We start from the raw sequence: 25743 nt of genomic DNA on the forward strand, positions 1-25743 counted from the left end.
AGTACGAGAAAGGTAACAACTCGGGTAAGGTTGGCGCCAAGCTAAGTACACGCACACAATGGGGAAGGTGCGAGACCGCTAGTGACACTGCCAGAGAGGTAAGCTTTATTTAAAAAATCGCAGTGTGGCCAAGGTTAGATACACGCACTCAATGGGGAAGGTGCGGTACCACCAAGGTGCACAGACTAGTCAATTGGATGTGCACCTACAAATATACACACACACAATGGGGAAGGTGTGGTATAACAGGGCTACTGGATGTGCACCTACAAATATACACACACACAATGGGGAAGGTGTGGTATAACAGGGCTACTGGATGTGCACCTACAAATATACACACACACACTGGGGAAGGTGTGGTATAACAGGGCTACTGGAGGTGTACCTACGAATATACGCACACACAATGGGGCAAGTGTGGTATAACAGGGCTACTGGAGGTGCACCTACAAATATACACACACACGAAGAGGAAGGTGTGGTATAACAGGGCTACCTGATGTATCTGAAGGGAATACTGATTAAGTGAATATAAATTTGATAACCGGAGACTACACAAGTCCCACAACAGGGCTACTTGCTGTGTCTGAGGGGAATACTGAATAGGTGAGTATATGTTTGTTAACAGGAGAGCACACAAGTCCCAAGTGATTAGAAAAGAAAAAAGGCGGCAAAAAACGAACAAAATGGCGGCCGCGATAATGGAGCCTCTCACTAAGACTCTAGCAGGGTTTGAAAACGGCCGGGAGTCAGCTGGGAGGATATGCCACCGGAGGGTGCTAAAAAACAGGCGAGAGGGGCGATATCAGTAAGCGTAATTGAGCCCAAGCCAGGTTGAATGAACAGCAGGGCTGAGGGGCTTCTGTAAAAAAAATAGAAGAAATTGCAATGGCGGCCGCCGAGGGAGCCGAAGCCGCAAGCTTCCCTAAGGACAGAAATAAATAACAATGGCGGCCGCGATATCGGGGTTGGCGGGAAAAACGGGAGCGCTACAAGAGGCTTCAGAACGGGCGGGGTGTCTACGATGGAGCCGCAGCCGCAAGCTTCCCTATGTAGAGGCTAAAATATAGACTGAAATAAGGAGGGGGGAGACCGCAGCCGCGGACCCCCCCCAAACGAAAAAACAGCAACCGCTGCTGTTGGAGCCTAACAGCCGCGGAGCCCCCGCAAACACGAGAGAGCAGCAGCCGCTGCTGGAGGAGGCTGAGAAGGCTGAGTAATAAACGGCAAAAAGGGGGAGGGGGGACCGCAGCCGCGGAGCCCCCGCTAAATGGGAAAGAGCAGCAGCCGCTGCTGGAGGAAGTTCTGAAAGCTGAGTAACAAACGGCAAAGAAAAAAAAGGGGGGGGAGGATCGCAGCCGCGGAGTCCCTGCTAAATGTAAAAGCAGCAGCCGCTGCTGGTGAAGCCTCAGGGAAGAACCCCGAAGAAATCAAGAGGTAAAAAGATAAGAAGAGTAACAGAATGGAAATAAGACTTAGCTACGCTCTGTCTAAATTCAGATCTGCCTCGGACGGAGGCAAGAATGAAGACTGGAGTGGGAGGGGCTCGAGCCCCAGGTTTTAACTCTAGTGCATTCTTGCCTTTGGACGCTAGATGTCATGTTCCAATCTGATGGCAGGCTACCTGTGGAAAACCTCTATGCTAGTAGAGACCTGGAGGAAAAATATCGTGATGGTAAATTCTAATCAATGTGAAATCTAGCACCTCCAGCTTCAGTCTATGTCTTTGAGCTGTGGCCCAGAAACCCCATCCTACAATGTTTTTCTTGGCCCCCCCCCGGGGAGATAGCTCCAAACACACAGAGGATACATTTTAACCATGTCACTGTCTACCCCTCCCCTCAGTGGCTACAGCAGCTCCTGTGTCCATATATGGAAGGATCGAGGCACTGTAGTTTGTACTTCCACCAACAGCCTGAGATCCAAAGTAGCAGCAGCGATAAGGGCTTCTGCGTTTGCTTCTGCATATGCTGAGTATTTCCTAATATTTAGACTGAGGAAGTTCAGGACTTTTAATAAGTTTCCCCTCATGGAGGTTTGCAGAAGAAAAAAAATCTACCCGTTAATAAGAACTCCCTAGCCTGTCACTAGTGTCAGACATCAGCTTCAGTGCAAACCTGACGTTGCAGAGCCCTACCATAACCCACAGATGAAGGCAAGAGCTGTTCTAGGAACCTTGAATACCTCTTTGTTTATTGACATAAATCTATGTTGTAGGTGTAGGATACAAATTATTTTCCCAGGGCTGCTAAGAGTAGTAAGAAACAAAAAAAAATTAAAATACTACTACTAATAAAGCACATAAATTAATGCAGCAATTAAGTTACAGAATGCTTACATTAGTTCTTACAAGCCTGAGAAAACAGAAACATTTTTGCTTGGTACCTAAATGTTAGCAATAAGAACCCTAGGTGGGCCTTCTTGGGTAGGGCATTTTAATGGGAAGGAGCCACCTCGGGAGAGACTCTCTCTAGCTACCAGCCACCAAACTTTTCTTTGCTACAAAAAACCAGTATGCCATAATTTGAAGGATGGTATATTTGTTGCTGTGCATACAAGGATTAGAGTGCCAGAACTTTCATATTGCTTATCACGGTGAGAACACACATGGTTGTCCCTAGCAGACAAATTCCTACAGAGAAAAACTAGCACAAAGCAGCCGTAAAAAGCTGTCACTCTTAATCCGTTCTACGTTGTAATTAAAGGGTGGGTGTAATTAGCTCAGAGCTCCTTGGCCATCCCTAGAAAACGGTGGCACTTTCCTAAACTCAGGGCACGCACAGTAATACATAAGGCTTCCCATATACTGTCATCTATCATTAACTGGGAATAAACGGAAGAGAATGCTGTTCAAAATATTCTCAGCAAAGAACAGTCTTTAACAGCATTAAAATCTTCGTGAAGCACCATTTTTGGGCCATTGCAGGACGACTGGTAGGGCTAGACAAACCACTATAGACTCCACAGAAGTGGACAAAGTGACAGGCCCAGAGTCTATGGTGACCCAACCAAAGTCTGTTGGATCCACAGGAAAGGCTTAGGATTCTGCACACTACGGAACATTTCGGAACACTAACAGTCATTGACTGGTGTTTCTTATTTTTGAAATGCCTGAAGTAGCCAGACATTTTATAAAAAGATTTTAAAAACCCTAGCTGCAAGCTCTGTAATAAAGTATTCAAAATGCTGCCTGAAAGGAAATAACATGCAAATTCAAGTTTGGCACAAGCTGTATCTTCTATTTATCCAAGCATTTATGTTAGCAGGTAAGCCAAATAGTAGACTTCGTTTCCTAGCAATCTACAAGAATTTACAATTTGTTTTGTACAAAATGTTTATTATTCAATAGCAATGAACCATAATGACTGTCACCTTATTGTACTGTGGATGCATAATGCAAAGAGCAATTCCTACAACAGTTGCAAATATTGACAGGAGAACAGTTAAGGGAGTACTGTTCCAGGTACAACATGAAATGGAAAAATGTATATGATCATAGTAGTGCTCTGCTGGCGTTACAAAATAGGTTGTCCCTACATTTCAACGTTGGGAACCAAAAAAGTATGATGGTTGTGTGACTAAATCGGTTCTGAGCTAAAGCCTTTTACAGCCATGGTTGCCCTGCAAATTTCTATAGGTTTCTATTTCTATAGAATTTCTATCAGTAGGTTCATTGACTTCAGTTGACTGGATCATCTTACTGGAAAGCATTCCTTCATTTTTTAATCTCATCTTGTAAGAAGAGATCCCCCAACTGGACTGATGAGAGTGTATCTAGACCTCTTCTATATTTATATTGATATCTTCACTTTTATTTACTTCATGCAACTAATAGTCTCTTGCTTACACAAGTTCACAGTAACATTTATCTATGGCAGTTGCTGCAATACAGACATACCCCGCTTTAACGTTCACAATGGGACCAGAGAGTATACTTACAGCTAAAATAAACGTTAAGTGAAGCAATTGTCTTCAATTGTAGTGCACTCAATCACCACTAGATGGCAGCAGCGTCATGCCAATAAAGTATATGTTATTGTGAAGCGAGCGAACGTCAAGAGGGGTAGTATGGGGGACGTATGGAGCATGTACATTATAGCGAGGCAGCGTTAAGCAGGCTATGCCTATACTACCTTCTTCTGCTGCAGCAGACTATTCGCAGAATTCCAAAAGATATTTCAGTGCCACTGTAGTAGGATAAACTTTAAAGCTAAATATAAAGGAAATCTTAGCAAACTGTAGCTGGTTACCTGACACTGCCAGGAAGTCATCAATTGAAGTGATGTCATCCACAGCATCTGTAAGCACACGGACTTGCTTTTCCCACTGTTCTTTAAACAGCTCCATGTTTTCTTGAGCTAGTTTGCTTTGTGGCTTGGCAGCCAATGCCAATGCTGCATTTATTACCTGTAACACAAGGGGAAAACTTGTTTTACACACCCTAACTGTATTTACCAATTTTCAGATTTTCATGTACAAAAATGAAGGACATACAGTGAAACTGACAAGTCACTAATGCGATTTGCGGAGTGAGAGCTGAATCTAGGAATGCTTTGTTTAAGGCTTCCTAGAGAGTTATAATTCATGGCAAGATTCAAACTGAGGACTTCCTGATTTGTAGCTCAGCTACAACAGCTCCCAGTATGGAGAGAATAAAAGCAAGCTAGCCTGATTTTTTCCTTCCATTTTTAATCTAAATATATGTTTGGAATTGGTACATACTCTGCATATTCATCTGCCTTTAACAAGAACAACCTGAATTAGTTGGCCTTCCAATGTCTAAACAGCAGAATAGTGTCAGGCAAAGTTACATTGCCCCTTGTTCTCAATAGAGGAAACAGATGACTGAGGAAATATATTATTTACTACTGATACAACAACCCATCTTGAATAGCTATACTGATAGCTTTAAGTGACCTCAGCCTTATGTTTTATATTAAGACTACAACAACTTTTATATTCTTATCTGACAAACCACCTATCCTACAGCGTTGATCTTAGCTGGTAAAATATCACATAGACTAAAAAGATATTTATGTTCCCCACATTTCATATAGAGACCTGGAACACAGAATTTATGGATCAGCTCATAATTTACCTGAGGACAGAGGGCTTCAAGCTGGCTTGCCGACATGTGAACTAATTTCACACCTTCTTCATTATTTGAGATAGAACAGGCCAAGTTAGCAACCTATGCACAGAAGAGAAAGGTATTTTAGTTTGTAAATCTTTGCTTCTGCAATCAAAAGCAACCTTGTAGGTCAGTTGTGTCCAGTTGTTCTTCACAACTGTTGCAGTTCACATGCCTTTTACAACTGGCAATAACCATTCTGAGTTTTAAAGATAAATATTTTTGAGTTAGGAGCATTAATGCTTAATATTGACATTTATTACAAGCAGTGGTAGCCTCTAAATGTATGGTCTAATGGTTTTATTATTCTCTTTCATATACACGAGGAAAAGACATTTAATGAAATTGATCACTTTTGATAACAGCATCATTAATCTTTCTTTATTTGGCATTGTCATAGCTTTAGCTCCATGAATAAACCATTTGGCTATTCTAAATAGAACATAGGTGCACTGAGAAGCCTTGCCTAGTTTCACTTAACCATTTGGCCTCTCAAAAAGCGTAGTCTGGTGTGGGAACATCCTCCATTCATGTGCAAGTAGTTTATGTGCATCAAAGATTCATATAGAACAGAATACATTGCTGCCAATTGGTGCAGAAAAGACAACTGCCTGTTTCTAGAGATTCGCTTGGACCCTTGCACTGCTCTCTAGAGAGAAGTCCTTTCACTTGCTTTCTGGGAGGGTAATAGAAGGACACACACACCTATGTTATTTTTCAGTGAAAATGTTCTGTATTTTGGAACTTGTTCTCAGAGGAGGGACTCTAAAATGGTTTGTAGTTGTTAGCTAACAGGTGAATGACAGCTGGTTATTAAAAGCCTATATTTGTACACAGAAGTATGTAAAAATTAGTACAAAGAGACAAGAACAATGTGTTCCACCCCACTAAGAGCAGCCAAATTTTGCCTCCTTTAAGCAGCAGCTAGCCAAAGGAAGTCTCAGCTCTGGTCAGTAAACCAGGTGATTTCTCTTAAAGATTTATTGTGCCTGTAAACATTCTGCATCAATAAGGAGAGAAGCAATTAAAAGCATTTTAATGTATTTTCTCCAGGAAGCAGACACTCTTTACTATCATGGAAGTAAAGTCAGGAAGGGCTCTGCTTTTTTGTTCAATGTTTTTGCTGCCAAGACTTGAAGCCAGGCAGAGCCAGAACCACAAGTATAAAGGCTTCTCACTACTTTCAGGCATCTTTCACCATGCTCCCATACATATATGTACCTTTATCTATGCTTTCATAAAGACTTCTTGCTACTTTCAGGCATCTTTCACCATATTTCCATACTTAAGTATGCTTGGCCTCCATAGGCAGAGGCAGTATGCTTCCAAATACCAGTTGCTGGAAACCGCAGGAGGGGAGAGTGCTCTTTGCACTTCGTTTACCACAGGCAACTGGTTGGCCACTGTGGACTAGATGGGCCACTGGCCTGATCCAGCAGGCTGTTTTTATATTTTTATGGGTCTATATCACAACAGGCAACATGGGCCCCCCAGATATTGTTGGACTACAACTGCTGTTAGCTCCAACCAGCGATTGTAGCCCAAAGCATCTGGAAGGCAACATCTTGGCTACCTCTAATCAACACTCTTTTGGATTGAAGTTTCAGCCTTCAGTACTTTGAGTACTGTTTAAGCCATGTTTCTCCCAATCAATTATAAAAGTGAACTGTGAAGTATTATTTATGCGCTCACTGTTGCCCCCAAGCCATCATGCTGATGCTTGCAAGACTTAGTGTTATGTAAAAAATTAAACCACATAGTAGCTGATAGATGACCAGTCTATGTTGTTAATTTCAAGACTATGTAAAGCATCAGCTATTGAATTAAAGGTGCCCCTCTCTATAATATGTATTGTAATTGTTCTGAACTGAATTTCTCCTCTACCATGAGCCTGAAAGGTGTCTGGGAAACTGACATAGGCATAACAAATCAATGAAGGGCAACAGAATGCCCTGTGAGGGAGGAAATCAATGAAGTCTCTCTCAGCCCTAATTAGAGAAAGACTACTCAAAGTTATATTTAGATAGCACACAACAATTCTGTCATATTAATACAACCACGAAAACCTTATGCTGGAGGGGATGTAAATAAAAAAGGGCCCTTCTTCATATGTAGTGGTTTAGCATCTCATTTTTGTTTGTTGTCATTCCAAGCTATTTGTGCTATTATGTCTGGTTTTGGGACTTTTGACTGTCTTTGAGGCACCCAGAGGAAATTAGCACAAAAGGAGTTAATAGAATTCTTACTGACAGCTACTAGGCAGGATATTGCAAAAAATTGGAAGCTTGCCTCAAGTTCGTCTCTTGTTAGATGATTCAATTGGGTGTGAAGGGTAGCCCTAGCTGAAAAATTAACAAATCAAACTAGGCTGCAAAAAGGTTTAATTAAAGTAGTATTTGTAGAAATCTGGTACACATTCATAGTATATCATCGAGGCATACTAATACATATGGCTCACCTGCTTCATGAGTGCAATTCTGGAAATCTATGTTTTAAAATAGTGAGTCACTAAGGATGTGTAACTATCTTGGATGTGAATTGCTATGTAGGAATTGCTGGAAATATGTTGTTCTTGACTGCTGTTCTTACGGCCTTCCTCTTTTGTATTTGCAGAAGAAAAAAGTGATTTTTAAAAAGAGTTTTAGATTAATTACACATTGTTTTTCAAGGCTTGGGCCTCTTGTTTTCTTTTTAAAAAGTCCTACCTTGGCAGCCAAGCCAAGGTAGATAAGCAAGGTAAATAGATAACATAGAGATGTATGCTCGCATGGGTGATATATTATTTTTAATTAACTGAGAATCATAAGTAGTGTTGAACAGATTTTGCAATAATTTGATGTTTACCAACAATTATTTCTACAGATATTTTTACTTCGTAACTCCTCAGAAATACTATTCAGCATTTACAGGAAGTTGTGTGCTGATCTGTTGCTATTCTTCTATGATGGACTTGTTTAGTGCTTGTTGTTCAGTTACACTTCACATCCCAACCATGTGTTAACCATCTCCACCTAAAAGCATTGTGAAAACTGATGTTGGTGTCTTTGTCTATGGTGATCAGTTCATTTACAAGCACAAACCATCACTTAATACTACAATGAATGATAAATATGCATGTGTTAACCTTCTCGAGTGTGACAAATGTTTATCTTTAAAATCATAGCTTCTCTGTATAACACTGAATTTCATATTAGTATAGAGTCGCTTTACATTTCTGTTAATAGCAGCATGTGGCATGCTACCTGAAATCTTGCTTTACTGTTAACAAAATGCAGAAATGAGATCTGTGAAATTCTGGCTTTTATGTCCCATTCTTCAATAATAAAAATACTTTTTTCCTTAGTTATGAAACCAATAGTTATGAAACAGAACAAATATTTTTAATATAATTGTTTTTGTCCAAATCTACCAAAGCTTGGAATCTTGTATGAACTGGCACTAGCCAACTGACAGCACTTATGCTGTCATTTTTCCAAACTTCTCTCCACAACTTTGTTAATAAAAACATCAAAATCTTTTAATACACGTAGTACTATGAACCAGGAAAAACTGTCTATTTAACATGTTTCCAAAAACTCAACTGTAAGTAAACCCAGATTTTCAGAAATCGAGTATTATAAGGCTAACCAAGTAAGTTCCCAGACACATACAATGTAATTTTACATTCCTGATTTGGTTTTTTTTCTTCCAAAAGTCAAGCAAGGATAGAGATTCCCCTGTCAGCATACCAGAACTTGAGGTCACTCAATGAAACTGGCTGGCAGGAGGCTGAGGATAAATACTTCATATAGTGCATAATTAAAGCATCAATTTAAATTTAAAATTTTCACACTACCTCAATCAGCTTGTTGGCATGTTCACGGAAAACCTGTGCATATTCCTTAACTTCTTTCTCATTTCCGTTCTTGGCAGCTTCAATCAAAACTAGAAGTGGCACGTTTGTTTCCAGAAAGGAATCTGAAACATGGTCCATTACTGCTTTGCGGAGCTGAGAATAGAGATCAAAACATTGTTGGCCTTAAATGTAAACTGTCCTTTTCTAACTCTGCATTAATGCATAGTTCACTTTGCCTATGATCCTTCTACTAAACACACGTTAGATCAGTACAAAAGCAGTTTCAACTTTCCATGTGGCCAAGGACCTGTTGGACTGCCTTCAAGTCAATCCCAACTTATGGCAACCCTACAAATAGGGTTTTCATGGTAAGCAGTTTTCAGAGGTGGTTTACCATTGCCTTCCTCTGAGGCTGAGAGGCAGTGACTGGCCCAAGGTCACCCAGTCAGCTTCATGGCTGTGTGGGGATTTGAGCCCTGGTTTCCTAGGTCCTAGTCCAACACCTTAACCACTACACCACATGGGCTCTCATGGCCAACGAACAGAGATGCAAAAATGGGCATTACTAACAAGCTCACTTTAATACTCTCTGTTCATAATGAGAGGAGAGTTCATTCCATGAAGGCCATCCTTGTAGGCAGTGGGGCTTGGTTCAGTTTGCCGCCTTCTGCTGGGGAGAAGAGGAGGAGGAAGAGTTCCTCATGCCTTGCTTCCAGCAAAGCTTAAACACAACTGCACCTAAGAGGCTGCTATGAAGACACTGCTACTCCCTACTGCCAAAGTCAGCTCACTCAAGTTCAAATTGAATTAATTTTTTTAGTTTTCTTTTGCAATGAACAGAACGGTGAAGACTAAGAATCAGGTTAACACGATTAATGGAATGTTATGTAGTGCAACAGTTCGCGTGAGCATTTTATACATATTTAATACTATACCTGTCTACGCAAATCCCTTGTCTTCTTTGTCATTTTGTCTATTGCAGAGTTTAGAGCATCACTTCTTTCTCTGCGTCCAGCCTAGAAAATTAGATAAACAAAAACATTTTATTAACTCTGGAACACACGGTATCCAGCTGTAACTAAACACTTCAAGGACAAAGTTGCTCGGGTCTACAGTGATTTAGACACTACCATTGCGGCCGTGCCAGCTGAGGCGTCCAACGCTGAGCCCAATGCTGTGGGATCAATTCCAGTTTATGCAGGCTGATGATGTGGACAAGATGCTTGCAGTGATGCGCCCAACCACCTGCTCATTAGATCTTTGTCCATCCTGGCTGATTAAAGCTAGCTGGGGTGACTGAATGGGTCACAGATGTACTAAATATATCTTTGCATGATGGTGTGATCCCCACTGCCCTTAAAGAGGCGGTGGTCCATCCACTTCTTAAAAAGCCTACACTGGACCCAATGGAACATAACAACTATAGATCGGTCACCAACACCCCTTTCTTGGCAAAGGTGATGGAGAAGATGGTTATACAGCAATTGCAGGTATTCCTGGATAAGACTGATTATCTAGATCCATCACAATCTGGATTCAAACCTGGTTTTGGAACAGAATCAGCCTTGGTCGCCCTGATAGATTACCTTTATCACGCAAGAGATGGGGGAGTACAAACCTGTCACTTCTGCTCAATCTCTCAGTGGCAGTTGATACCATTAACAATGGCATCCTCCTGGATTTACTGAGTGGGATGGGTCCTGGAGGTACTGTGTTACAGTGGTCCCGCTCATACCTTCAGGGTCTCATTCAGAGAGTAACACTGGGTGAGTGTTCCTCATCCCCCTGGCATTTGTGATAGGGGGTTCCACAGGGTACTAGTCTCTCCCCATTGCTATTCAACATCTATATGAAGCAATGGGGACTGGTCATTAGGCGTTTTGGAGCAAGGTGTCAGAGGTATGCTGATGACACTCAGCTCTATTTCTCCCTAATATCTGAATCAGAGGCTGTGAACGCTCTGGATCGGCGTCTGAATGCTGTAGCGGACTGGATGAGGGCCAATCAACTGTGCTCGAATCCTGGGAAGACGGAGGCTCTTTGGGTAGGTGGTTCCCATGACTGGGGGATAGTTCTGGATGGGGTCAGGTTCCCTCTGATGCCTAGGGGTACTTCTGGATTCATCTTTGTCACCAGAGGTCCAAGTATTCTCTGTGGTTAGGAAAGCCTTCTACTAGCTTTGTCTGGTTTGTCAGCTACAGCTGTTCCTGGACAGCGATAGCCTGACCTGTGTAGTCCACGTCTTGCTAACCCTGAGGCTGGATTGCTGCAATGTGCTCTATGTGGCACTGCCCTTGGCCCTGGTTTGGAAGCTCCAGCTGGTGCAAAATGCAACAGCGAGATTGCTGATGGGAGCACATGGCCGACAAATGTGACACCACTTTTAACACATCTGCACCGATTGCCTATCTGCTATTGAGCCAGGTTCAAGGTCCTTGTATTAATTTACAAAGCCTGAACGACTTAGGCCCAGGGTACCTTAGAGGTCGCCAGAACATTTATATCTCAGGTCAATCACTGGGATCATGTGCAAGAGCGGCTTTGATTGTCTCCCGAGTTGTCGAGGCTCATTTAACATTGACACAAAATCGAGCCTTCCGTGTCATCAGCCCAGTTCTCTGGAATGCTCTGCCAACAGAGATTCAGCAGGTGCCTTCTGTTTTAACTTTTCAGCACCTACTGAAAAATGTTCTTATGCAGGTAATTAAGATGCTTTTCCAACAGTTGACCTTTGTTTTTATTGTATTTTTAATCGTTTTTAATCTTTGGTGGTAGTTTTTAATGTTCATCTGACACCAGTGATGATTTAAAACCTCCTCCCCTGCAGGCCCCAATCGTATGCAACACTCACTCAGTATTCTCTCCTCCAGCTTTCTTTTCCTCTCTCATCCCTTTCCTTCTTATTCTCTAGACCAGACTTTTTCAACCAGTGTGCCTCCAGATGTTGTTGGACCACAACTCCCATCAGCCTCAGCCAGCATTGCCAATGGTCACGAAAGATGGGAGTTGTGGTCCAACAACATCTGGAGGCACACTGGTTGGGAAAGGCTGCTCTAGACTATTTCCTCTTCCAGCTTTCCTCTTGGGCTCCCCTTGACATGATGCTTTCTCAGGCTGCTGCACCTGTTATTTCTACTTATCTTCCACAAGTTCTTTGGGGTTCTAAGCAGCTTAACCAAAGGCAGCCATCTTTCTGCCTGATCTACTACTATAAAGTAGCATTTCCCTACTATAAACCAGTAGGGAGAATTCAGTACCATTGCCAAATTCCCTGTGCATTACAACATAACTGTATTCTGACAAGGGTTGGGGGAGAGAAGCCATTAATTTTTTATTTATTAATTTCCCCTTCAATTTAGCCTCATCAAAAATAATCAAAAGGTAGCCAGACTTGAAGTGGAAGGTCTTCATGCACTTTCTTGTCCTGTTATTTGGAATTTACTGGATGTGCGCCTCTGAGATGGGAGTATTGGGGGTTGTGATTAATCCCTTTATTCTGGTGTCACCCAAAAGTCCCAGCTTGAATGTAAACACTGAATATATCCTGAGTTTTGTCTCTTAACACATATCCTCATGTTAATTCCTTTTTCACAATGGCAAACTATTTGGAACAGGCTAGCTCTTTTATAAAGGTTAACTCCAGATTGTTACAGAGGTGGAAGCTGCCTCTAAATAAATGTCTAATTTGCTGCCTGATCCACCTAAAGAAATGTAGCTGCTCTCACCATTGGAAAACTGCCAGTCTCTTACGAGACCAGGTTTAAATGGTCTCAAGTTCTCATCAACAGATGAAGCATCACTTCAGTATTTTGGCTCTTGAAACCATCTAGTCAGTGGTGACCAAAAATACTCTCTCTCAGAACCTCAAAGAAACTCTGTACAGGTTCTAAAACGCAAGCCTCTGCTCTGGCAAGTAACATGCAACTAGCTAAGCTACAGAACTTTAATATTTAACCCAGAGGTCTGAGCGCAATTGTTGCCTTCCATTTGCCCCCTTCTTCCCCAAACAAAATTCTTTATATTTTGACATTTGGCTTCATTAGTTTTAGAAGGGAATGCTCTGGAGTTTCTCACTATTTCCCTCCCCACATGCATTGTGGTCAAGCTACTCGCTGCATTCTCGGGAAACTTCACAATGTTTGTGAAGTTCTGTGTCCCCTGGGCTTTGGGAGAATAAAGACCAAACTGCCTTACCACTTAATATTTCTATAGTTGGACTGAAGAGAGGGGTCCTTGGCATCAGGACTTAGAAATTTCCCAAGCAGACTGCCAGTCTGGAATGCTCACCTCAGCAAGAGGTGGCAATCTATCTGAATCCTTTGCAGGGTGGGGTTACAGATCTGTCACAGGCATATAAAAGGGGAAATAACTGTGACAGGGCATGGCTGGTATTTTAAGCAGGCTTTGAAATTATTCTTAACACAGTGAATGTAGTGCTGCCCTCTGGTGAGCACAACGACTGACCAATTTTCACTTAGCAACTGTTATAGGTTAAAGTTGCAGATTATATCATTTAACGATAGCACAAGCCTCAAAATACCCAAGATAGCACTAGGTTATATCAAGCCAGTATTTATCCTTGTTGCCATAGCCTATTTCTGTTTGAGACACATTAAATAATTGGATTTGAAATTAGGACTTCGGTACAGGCCAAACACATAGGGCAAGCACAGGGAGGGAGAGTCCCACAACTTCCTAATGACTGAACAGGATTTAACTTTTTAAAACTAGATTACTCCAGTACTTGAACTGAACCCTTCTCCCCAACAGCTGATATAATTCGTTATACAGCTTAAATAAGAATTTCTCCAACTAACTCTTCAGACCAATTTAAGAAAATAAAAATAAAAGCCAGAAGCTTCTTGCTTCAATTAACGCAATTAACATTTGCCTTGGCTAAGTAGGGGGAAAAGTAATGTTTATTTTTCTATAGAGAAGGCTTAAAATTGATCAAGAAGAGAAAGCCTGTAAATATCCACACCATCTATTTCAAGATTTCTTGTGAACTATTTTTCATCCAGTCTTGCTTCTTCTAGTTCTCATTATCACACCCACAGTTTGTTCTATTGGAATAGAACCTCAGTTTGCTTATTCTCAAATATTTGAACTACTCAGGAGTAGAACCACTGGAGTGTCAAGTGACATGTTAAAAAGTTTTGAAGTAGAAAATAATTTAAATATATTGCATTTGAGTGACTTTCTTGTGATTACTAAAACACTGTCTTCCCAGCGCTAACAATATTTTCTTCCTTTTAAACTAGATCTCATTATATGGCAAGATAGACAACTCTGGATGAGCAAATCCTATGCAACTTTTTGTTAATGAGCTCCCTACTCCCGCTCGCCCTACACCTTTTAGGCAGAAGAATGTCAGCAGGACCACCATGCCGCAAAAACAGGAGCTGTAGCTATACTTCACAGATTCAGTTATATAGCTCAAGGCTATAGTAATAAACATGTAATATGCAATAGAGACTCATGTAAAGTCATTCCTATCCCGTGGATACCAGATAAAGAATGCCTACAATTAGTTTTTCCTCTTAGTGGTAGTCTAATCTCACAATTTGCAGTTATACACCACAGTGCAAAGCTTCTGGAAAACCCAAACAAAAAGGAACGTCACAGGATGACGTCAGCCTATATACAGTTGTGTCGTTGCAGCGCTTAAGCAAATGCATTCCTGTACCGTATCCCGGAAAGCTTTTCAGCAAATGCATTCAAGCGACTACAGAAGCTTCTCTCAGCAATAAGCCACCCTTCTGCCATCAACAAGTTAAGACAAAAAAGCCATAGCTGTGGAAAGCATTTTCAGTTAAACATCAGTATAAAAAGGGAGAAACAATTCTGCACTGATTCAGGGATTAACAGACCTGCCATTGGAAATCAAGGAAATTAATTCAAAAGGAATATGAGAAAAGGAAATATCAAGTCATTTTTAAGAACTCTGATGAGGATAGTAGAAGAAAGTAAATTATTCAAAGGCTGTCAATGTTAGAGCTTTTCATGGACTCACTGTGTTGAGTCTCAAACTGCGACTGAATGCAACCTCCGACGTACTCAAAAGAATGGGTAAGTTTATGTATTTGTTTGTTGCAGTATGTGTAGTCACCTTACTTTAGAAATGCACATTTAGGTAACAAAAGATTTTAAAAGGCACTTTCCAGTTGCCTTATCAGTAATATCAATAATTTAAACAGATGCTTATACTAAGGATTTGTTTTATATGCTAAGACCTGAAGCATTTTAATGCATGTAATTATCTGCAGCATGCTTTCTCTTTTTTTTGTTGGAACCATACATCTGATAAAAATATCCTATTTTGTTGTTTCCCTGAATTATATTCTGCAGGCTCACATTTCAAGTGGCCATTAGGGGCTCCTATGCTGGCAGCAGTATATGCAATGAGTATTGTTTTTAAAATGCTGCCTGCCTTGGGCATGGCTTGTCCGCCAAAATGCCGTTGCGAGAAGCTGCTCTTTTACTGTGACTCTCAGGGGTTTCACTCAGTGCCAAACACCACTGACAAGGGCTGTCTAGGTTTGTCATTGAGGCACAATTTTATTATGGAACTTGAAGGGGATCAGTTTGCAAGCTTCAGTCAACTTACATGGCTTCATTTAGACCATAATCAAATTGATACAGTAAGAGAAGATGGTTTTCAAGGACTGTATAAACTCAAGGAATTAATTTTAAGTTCAAATAAAATCTCTTATTTACCAAACACAACTTTTAGCCAACTACTTAACCTGCAACATTTGGACCTCTCTTTCAATCAATTGTCTGCTTTGCATCCTGAGTTGTTCTATGGCCTTCGCAAACTGCAAACCTTGAGTTTACGTTCCAATTCCCTGAGGACTATCCCAGTCCGTCTATTTTCAGACTGCCGTAGTTTGGATTTTTTGGATTTGAGCACAAATCGTTTGCGAAGTTTGGCACGCAATGGATTTGCAGGATTAATCAGACTGAGGGAACTTCACCTAGAGCACAACCAGCTGACAAAGATTAACTTTGCTCATTTCCTACGGTTAAGCAATCTGCACATGCTCTTCTTGCAGGGGAATAAAATTAGCAACTTGACATGCGGGATGGAATGGACCTGGGGCACTTTAGAGAAGCTAGATTTGTCTGGAAATGAGATCAAAGCCATTGATATGACAGTTTTTGAAATAATGTCTAATCTTAAAGTACTCCTAATGGATAACAACAAGCTAACCACTCTGGAGTCCAAGGTTTTATATTCACTTACAACCCTTACTACAGTGGGCCTCTCCAGCAATCCCTGGGAATGCAGCCCCAAAATATGTGCATTAGCCACATGGCTGAGTGGCTTCCAAGGTCGGTGGGAGCACTCCATACTTTGTCATAGCCCAAACCACACCCAGGGAGAGGATATTCTAGATGCAGTTTATGGTTTTCAGCTTTGCTGGAATTTATCAACTGTTGTTACATCTATTGCTACAAGTTACAGAGCTCCAACAACTGAATATACAAAAAGAATCAGTTCCTCAAATTTCCATGTGGGAGACAAAGAAGTTTTAACTACTACAAGCATACCCATTACTACAGAAGAGCAGTTGCCTGAGCCAAACAATGCCATCTTCACCCAGCAGGTAATTACAGGAACAATGGCTTTATTATTTTCTTTCTTTTTTCTCATTTTTGTATTGTTCATCTCCAGGAAGTGCTGCCCTCCCACATTAAGAAAAATTAGGCAGTGCTCAATGATTCAAAGCCACAGGCAACTACGATCTCAAACACGGCTACATTTGTCAGACATGTCAGACCAAGGACCCTATAATGAATATGAACCCACTCATGAAGGACCTTTCATCATCATTAATGGTTATGGACAATGCAAGTGTCAACAACTACCCTATAAAGAATGTGAAGTATAATATACACAGGTAATCAACAAACAAAATCAGATGAACTTATTTTAAATTGCAGGGATCCTACACATATTTTTGATTTTTTACAAACGTTGAGAAAGCTTAGATTGTTCTAGGTTACTTGTTATAAGTGATGCAGTATTTAAGGGTGGCTTTTTTAAAAAACAAACCCGTAATATTTTCCGTGTTAAAGCAGCAATGTTTGCATTAAATTTGCACTCCTAATGTTTGGAAGTCTAAATATGCTCAATCCAAAATATGTAAACTGCTTCATGTTATGTAATTATATGTGTAACATTTTTACTCTCAAGCCTCCAGATTTGATTTAGAAGAATAGTCTGGATGAAAACATTTTATCAATTGAAGCATTGTAGCTATGATCCCCAACATTTCAGCTGGCTCAGTTTTCTTTGAAGTAGAGATTTAATGGAATTTTTCTTCATTTTTTAAAAATAAACCAATTCTCGGACTTGTGATCTACAGTGGAAAGGTGCAGACAAGAGATTTTTCAGTGTAGCGAAGCATGGAAAAGGATTATTTTCTTTACTCCATATTGAGAGTTCAGCTTATCTAAATGTGATTCAGATTCAGTATATAGCTGTTGACATTTCTGAATAAACCAGGATTACACTCATTGCTTTGAAATATCAACCTTCTACAGACTGCACGCTACTGAGTATCTGATCTTCAAGGTATTAGATAGATACGCTTCAACTTTTATTAAATCTGTCTTGACCTTTAATGGGACACATTTCAGACTAAGAACCAGTATATACTTTAAATTAAAATTGAGGTTTTTTTTAAAAAACAACAACCACCAAGCACATAAAATTCTGCCTTTCATCCCCAACTGTTCATCTAGACCAGAAAACTATTTTATGCTCTAACTACTGGTTTCCCTGGAGGCCAAATTAGCCCTTACAGTACAGTTGTCATCTGCCATTGTAAAATCCCAATCCAAGAAGATTAATATGCAAATCCTAATCTGGTTTATTCAGAAGAGAGATTTACTTCCGATTAAATGTTAGGGATTGTACCATGGGAAGAGTAAGAACATTTTAGAGTAGGATATTAAAGGAGGTTTAATAAAAACCTATCTTTGGAACACTGTTTTACTTGACAGAGAATGTTTAGAAATATTTATGGTAGTAAAGCTACATTAAAAATAACCAAGCTATTTCTGAATAATGATACAGTTTCCAGACTGGATTATAGAATTAAATATTACTGTACATCTATGTAGTTTAAACAGAAGGAGGAGTGTAAACAGAAGGAGGAGTGTTTATTGCAACTGTTCAAAAACTTATGAAGACATAACCAAAGCTATGAAATTAGAAAGAAAATGTACATATGTAGATCTAACATATCGTGCCAAGTTCAGCTGCAACAATATTTACAAGTACATACAGAGGGAAAAGAAACATTGGTGCTTGGATTCCTTTAATCAGTATATAGTATTATGCGTTGTACTATGCTGCGAAGTTTTCAACTTATCCATTGGCTCAAAAATCCATTTTTATATGCGCAGTATCTCTTAGTGAAGTACTTGGATAAATATGTTTCAGTGCTTTAACATAAAAGTGAGTAGTTTGGAGATGTGAGACTTTAAAGACAATGAGTCGCAGCCCACTAACCGTAAGCTTCAGCTTTTCATACTGGACTCTATTTTAACTTAAATGGAGGGTTCCTATGATTATTTTTCTAGTTCTATTAAGCCACTGACAGTTTACTACTAGAGTGAAAATGGATGGATATCTGCAAATCTCTCATGTAGTAAGCCATTATTTTAGCCATATACAGTGTATTCTATGCATCTGGGTAAACGGAAATTCTCTCTGCATTTAAACACTGCAGCCACCAACAATCTATTCAGTTTCATTGAGATTAATGTTGTATATATCAAACTCTTGTGCATTGTCAGCCTCTCCCCTCCGCCATATGCAAACAGATTTCATATCTTGCCAAGAAACAGTTGTGCATAACTGCACAAGTGTGTTTGAAGGTGGACAAAGGTGTATACCCAGCAAAGAACTAAAGTGCAAGATAAAATGCTTAAATGCTGAAGCCTTTCCCTCCCTTAACAGGTAGCAAGCAGGCTTTGCCACCAAGAAGGTCCCTACCATGCTGATACCAATGTATAAATTCTGTAGAATTTAGTTTGAAATGTAACATACTAATGCCAGTATAGTTTTTCCTCAGAACCATTTACACATATACAATCATGAGCTCTACAAATCCTATTTGCATCCTACAGGATATTCCTAACTGAAAATAGCCCAACATTATCCCAGTTAATTATCTAAATACTACATGGGAGCTGTAACAACTAGCTGGACTTGTTAGTCAGCCAAAATTTCTGGTTGCCAACAAACTCTTCCCCTCATGCTGGGCTTTTGCAAGAAATGCCAGTATACTACTGATGCCACCTCCATCACCTTTTCCACCTTCAACAGAAAATGGATCTTTGTGTCTGAGATGTGGAACAGGATGCTCATTACTGGTAAACAGCCAAGTGAGTTTGTGGAACTCTGGATATAGGCTGACATGCATTTATCTTTCCCTTCAAGGGAACTCTCAGTGTGGACATATCACCTACTCCTTTCCATGTCAACCCATTTTCCTTTCCCTTTGAGCAGATACCTGGAAACATCTAGGCAAGGACAGTCCAATGTTATTTTCATAACTTGTCAAGTAGGTTTAGGTTACATAGACATTAAGTTTGTTACACGGATACCTACACTACCACAATGTAAGCTTGTCTTTATAACATTTGGTTGCTTTAACAAAAAGCTGTGTAGGCTACTTAATTACTCAAAGCACAGGCCAGTATTAAATCCAATAAGAGGAATCATATCGCCTGCATGATAATTCACTGGCATCCACCAAAACAGATCAGTCTTTCAAACAGTGATCTGCACATGGCAAGCCCACCCACTAGTTATGTTTGCTATATTCCTAAACTGTATTTTCCTTTGTCTCTCTAGGAAAGAGGATATTTTCTTGAGTGGCTGACTGCTGCTACTGTCACATTCAATCCAGTATTAGCAAAATTACCAAAAGTAGTATTTTAACCAACTGAAGGAACAATATGAGGATCAGTTCATACATGTACAATCACATTGACCATAGTGTCAACTAAGATGCCCATGTGTGAAAAGCCATCATGCAGCATTTTGTCCATCAGCTGACAGCAATTTCAAAACAAACAGATTCTACAATTTGATCAAGATACATTGAATAATTAAGTGATGGGAGATAGTTACATCCATGCATGCGTATATGCATGTGTGAACCAAACTCCAGACCAGCATCGTTCACTGTGTCAAGGCAGTTGTAAGCCTCCCGCAACCCTCAAACACTACGTGTTTTCCCCAGCTGACGGTTCCTACCTATGCTAAATAAGGCCCTTGTATTTTTACTTATTTCCTAACAGCAGAATGCCATCTTTAATGCCTTCTTACAGCTGATATTGAAGGCTTCGCTTACACAGCCCTACTGGGGGGAGTGGGGAGAAGAGGGGAAATCAAGTACAGTCACATTTTATTCATGGAATTGCTCAACAAAACCCTCAGTAAATGAATTATTGCCATGACTTCAGAAAGCTAAGGTCCTTGCAAGCAAGTTTCAGAATTAGAATTTGTTGTTGCATGGCAAGGTTAAATCATGTTCAGTGTCACAAACTTTTGCACTCCAAGACGCAATATATGGAGTTTGCTTCACAATCATCATCTTATCTAGCTGCCAGCAATGTTTAATACTTTGGAATCATACTCTTGATACTGAAATAGCTACTTGTTGAGGTGGGGGATAATAAGGGAAGAGTATAAAAGTTTGTATGACACTTCATTATTCAACATAAATGCAAGTCATGCCACATGTGAGAACAAGATGGTAGCTACACCCATGATGTAAAATTCAGAAGTTCAATATTTCTCTTGCTACTTTTCTTCCTTGAACGTTTCAACGTATGCGGAAAACAAATATTAACATACATTTCAGGTGACTTGTGTTAGTAATGTTCCAAGATACGTTTTCTGGTGGAGGAGAAAGATGGATAATGCAGTTAAGTGCAGTGTACAAAAATATTAAAAATTGTGTATACTGTAAAAATAGTTGTCTCTTTATTGATACCATTTTTAGAAGAGAAATACTGGTAATGCAACCTATTTGGTGACAAGATCGTCCAAAACAGCAGTCTTCAGGACCAGCTATTATATCTGCTCCTGAAATACAGGCTGTCTAAAAAGGCTAACATTACATTTCAGCGAAATGCTACTGTTGGCATGTTCTTAATGTTAAGTAACAGTTTGTTACAGTGCAATTTATCTACTTAGAACACATTAGGTAAGTGAAAAACCCACAAGTGTTTCTACGAGCTGAAATAACTGTGACAGACTCTCAAATATGGAATTCTAAGCATATAAATACTAATTTAAAATTTGAGCCTAGAATATTTATGAACAATTTCCACAATGTACTGTTTTTCACGTGCTCTTTTAGTGTAAGGTTATGTATGTATGTATGTAAGTGCCAGTATGAGGAATTAAGATCAAAGCAATTTGCCATTTCTAGCTACAAAGAATACTGTATTCTCCAGCCTGGTCCATGATGCAGAGCACATATTCCACCAAATCAAACCATTTTAATGGGTGGATTCTGCCAAAAGACCATTGTTCTGTCCTATGACAGTAGGCACGAGGAAACAAAGGCTTTAGTTTGCATAGTTCTATTAAATCAGTGCCACCTATTATTTAGTATGATTTCCGTTATCAAAGCGTTTGTTAAAAATAACACACTAATGACAGCCTGTATTTATATTGGGAAGTGATGCTTCAGAACAGAAGTACCCAATACCAATGACCACATTCTCCAAAGGAGTCTAGGAAGCAACAGAATTGGGTCACTTGAGGCCACAAGCCATCCTTCCCTCCCAGTTTCTACACATCAACTGCTGTAAAAGTGTAAAGAAAACCATATTTCATTTAAATCAAGCAGATTTCTAGTCCACATGGTTAATTTGAATACAAAATCAGAACTCTTATGCTTGATTATTGCTGTTGAGCAGGTTGCCTGCAGTAGCAGGCTAAGTTGATGAAGAAGAAAAGCCAGGCTATTTTGCCTCCAGAATTAAAAATACTCTACTAAAGGAGGTAAAAGTGATAATTCTGTGAATTCTAGTTGTATTCCTAGGAAGCACCTAAGAAAAAAGTCATGAAAATTCACAGTTAATTTTATTAAGAGATGAGATTTTATTGAGTGATGAGATTTTACTGAGCAGGTAAAGTCCCAAAATTTCATCTCCCAAGAACAAATTTATGCATTAAGTGAAATTCTTACTACAGTGGTTTTGGGTAGTAACAACATGCCACATATGCAATACCTAAGCCATTTAATAGGACAGGGACGGCCCTCCAGCTGCTATTAGACTCTCACTTCCCATCAGCCCCAGCCAGCATAACCAATGATAGGATCAGGGATGATTGGAGCTGTAGTCCAACAACATCTGAAACTGCCTTAGTTGACCTGGTTGATGACATTTGTCGGGAGAGAGATGGGGGAGTGCAATCCTGCTCATTCTTCTAGATCTCTTGGCAAGTTTTGATACCCTTGACCATGTTATCTTTCTGGAGCAGCTTGGGGACGTAGGGGTTTGGAGCACTGTGCTTAGTGGTTCTGTTCTTACCTCCAGGGATGTTTCCAGAAAGTAGTTATGGGAGACTACTATTCAACACCATGGAAACTTTCTTGTGGTGCTCCGTAAGGATCCATTCTATCCTGCATGCTCTTTAACATCTATATGAAGCCTCTGGGAGCTGTCATCAGGAGTTTGGGAGTGAAGTGCCATCAATATGTGGATGATACCCAGCTCTTATCTTTTTGCCCCTTCTGAATCGGGAGAGGCAGTTTAGGTGCTAGACAGGTGTTTGGAGGCAGTGATGGACTGGTTGTGGGCCAATAAATTGAAACTAAATCCTGAAAAGACAGAGGTGTTTCCTGTTCTTGAGTCTAGGAGATAGGAAGACCGCCTGTTCTGGATGGGATTGCACTTGGGGGCACTCCTGGATCCAGCATTGTCACTGGAGAGCCAGGTAGCTATTTCCAGCTCCGGCTGATCCAGCTCTGGTTGGACAGAGACAACTTGATCAAAATACTCTATGCTCTGGTAATTTCCAGATGGGATTATTGCAACATGCTCTACGTGGGGCTGCCCTTGAAGACAACTTGGAACTTTCATCTGGTCCAAAATGCAGTGGTCAAATTATTGGCTAGGGGTGCTTTTAGAACATAATCCCTGTTCTAAAACAACTCAGGCCCCAAATATCTGAGACCCCATCTCCTTCCTTACAGACCCTCCTGGGTGTTAAGATCAGCAGAGGGAACCTTCACTGTAGGTCCACCACCCTCAGAAGTTCAGGTGGTGGTGGCCTGGGAGGGGGCATCCTCTGCAGCAGCCCCTAAATTGTGGGATTCCTTCCCTACAGAGGTGTACCTGGCTGTACAGTTTTCGGTGAATGCTGGCTTTTCCTGGCTTTTGGCTCCTGAGATGTGTGTTTTCAGAACCTATCCTATTCTTATGATTGAAATGTGCTTTAATTCTTTTTGATATTGTATTTTAGATGTTGTAACCTGCCCTGGGACCTATTGGTGAAAGTCAGGTAGTGGTGGTAATAACAATAACAATAATAATAATGGAGTAATGATGTCGTCCACATTAGAAGTGTATTACATGTCTACACACACTGGGTCGTGATTATAGTCTGTATTTTGTTATGTTCCTAGGTTATCCACCAGATTTAGAAAAGTCCCTCCAGGTTGACAATCTGACAATGCTATCTATTCATTGTAATAGTCAATACTAAATTCTGCCTCTTGTATTTTCTGTGCTACTTGTGGAAGTGTTGGGGTTCAGCTAGAAAAGTTCAGAATGCCTGAAAGGTTTACAGGTCCAAAACTGTGACCTGGCTTACCAGCTAGTCATTATTTGTGATCACCATCAGTCCCTTCCTTCCCAGTCTCGTGTGAGACAGAGGTCTGGGTCTTGTTTCATTTTGCATGGAGCTTTTGCAAAAGTGGTGGATATATCTCGTGCAAAATGATCACAGACACCTGCCCCCATGCCTTCCTTGAAATTATGCAAGGGGGCACTTGCCACGGGCAAGGTACTAAGGGGATTTGTGAGACTGTAGATGGGAGTATGGGCAGAGAAAAATAGTTGCAAAGATGACTGTTCTTCTAACAGCACATAAAACCATAGAATCCTATCAGCCTAGTTCAGTACCTATGTCTCACCTGCAAACACAATGCTGATTTAGTGCATAAATGTTGGTAAATTCACCTTCACATGCAAGACAGCACTTCAGTTAAGTCAGTGTGCTACTATTTAAGATGCTGAAATCGAGAGGGGTTTTTCCTTAATACAATTCTATCTTGATTTCAAAATTACTATTCAAACGTTAAGAAATGGAAGCACTGTAATATAAAATGAAGCATTACTTAATGTTAGCTCTTCAGCAATTTATCTTTCCTCACCATATAAAAGAATGGCATAAACGGCTTCATAAAGTAAAGCAGACACACTGTCCAAGATCTAAACAACTGCAGGTAGTCTTTTGCATGCAAGGAAGGTTTGGATTTGTGGTTCTCAAACACTCTCCTTCCATGTTATATTGTAAGCCTTATGTAAAACGAGAGTTTCTAAAATAGTTTTTATATGGTATTTGGGACTGCACTTCAAAGGAAAATAAGCCAAATTCCACTAGACGAGACCAAAGCCTTGGGTACACTTAAATGTAGCTCTTTAGATCCTGACCGCAATTCTGTTCAAGCTGTGTTGATATAGATGCCTAATTGGGTTTTATGTAAAACCACTTTAGTTTCTACTTTCTAAGAAAAGAAAATGAATTGCCTCAACACAAATGCCTTTAACTAGCAGCTGTCCAATATGCAATCTGCATGACATCTCAGATTACTTTTAGCTGGGGGGTTTTGATTGACATTTCATCTCCAGATATCTCATGAATCCAAATCATTTTACTTAACTACATTAAGTTCCATTTACACTACTTTCTTGAACTTATACTTAGGTGATGCTTTATGGATATTACCTGTTGCTACAGTGCTAATAATGTGAAAGCTTTGCTCATTTTTGGGGATAATAATGCATGTTATGACAAATCAAGCTATTTTCCCATTAAATGAGACCAATATAATTATATTGGCTGGGATCAGGTGGGGGGTTGTTAAAGTGGTGACACTTCCTGGAATGCTGGCTGAAGTCACTCCAATTTCAGGGGGATTTTTCAGGAGCGGCTAAAGGCATCCAGAAGGGGAAACACGAAGAGGTTTTCCCACCATTGCAATTTATTCCTGCTCTCTACTTTGTTTTTAATTTATTTAATTTTATTATTTGTTTTATTTATTATTTGATTTCTATCCCGCCCTTCCTCCCAGTAGGATCCCAGGGCAGCAAACAAAAGCACTAAAACACTTTAAAACACCATGTAAAAACAGACTTTAAAATACATTAAAATAAAACACATTTAAACACTTATTTAAAAAAAGCTTTAAAAACATCTTTTAAAAAAGGAAAGGTTTAAAAACATTTAAAAAAGCAATTCCAACATAGACGCAGACTGGGATAACCCATCAGTGAGAGGAGTGGGAGGAAGGAACAAGGCGCAGATAGCCTTGCCCTTGTCTTCTATGGTAATTCACCACCTCCCCATGGCCGTATCTCCCTCTGCCCATGATCACTGAAACTGGGGTGGCATTACCCATATTCCTCCTTACTAAGACTCCTCCTAAACACCTGATATGGACCCAACAAGAACCCACCAACAAAACCTACCTGAGCCAATTATCTACTGGAATTCCCTGTCAATGCT

The 25743-nt window shown here is 40.2% G+C and overlaps 2 protein-coding genes across 4 annotated transcripts in view; one reads left to right on the top strand and one right to left on the bottom strand.

The window, feature by feature from the left end:
• The window catches only part of CTNNA1 (catenin alpha 1), a 95878-nt gene that overhangs the window by 36464 nt on the left and 33671 nt on the right, over nucleotides 1–25743 (bottom strand). For all 3 annotated transcript variants that reach the window (XM_061622460.1, XM_061622462.1, XM_061622461.1), the window contains 4 exons: nucleotides 9905–9985; nucleotides 8970–9122; nucleotides 5102–5194; nucleotides 4254–4410 (listed from right to left, as the gene is read on the bottom strand). In XM_061622460.1, coding sequence (XP_061478444.1) covers nucleotides 4254–4410; nucleotides 5102–5194; nucleotides 8970–9122; nucleotides 9905–9985 — 484 coding nt within the window. The remainder of the gene's footprint in view (nucleotides 1–4253; nucleotides 4411–5101; nucleotides 5195–8969; nucleotides 9123–9904; nucleotides 9986–25743) is intronic.
• Nucleotides 15009–16864, top strand: LRRTM2 (leucine rich repeat transmembrane neuronal 2). Its single transcript, XM_061626162.1, has 2 exons — nucleotides 15009–15038; nucleotides 15746–16864. Exons 1-2 carry the CDS (start codon nucleotides 15009–15011, stop codon nucleotides 16862–16864), a joined length of 1149 nt encoding a protein of 382 aa, XP_061482146.1.

Source organism: Rhineura floridana, chromosome 4 (genome assembly GCF_030035675.1).
Source record: "Rhineura floridana isolate rRhiFlo1 chromosome 4, rRhiFlo1.hap2, whole genome shotgun sequence".
Lineage (NCBI taxonomy): Eukaryota > Metazoa > Chordata > Lepidosauria > Squamata > Rhineuridae > Rhineura > Rhineura floridana.

Bases quoted from the DNA above. Each gene is read 5' to 3' on its own strand.
- LRRTM2 (XM_061626162.1), top strand. From the start codon at position 15,009: ATGCAACCTCCGACGTACTCAAAAGAATGG. The intron at 15,039-15,745 runs GTAAGTTTATGT...TCTTTCAATCAA, and splicing joins CGACGTACTCAAAAGAATGG to TTGTCTGCTTTGCATCCTGA.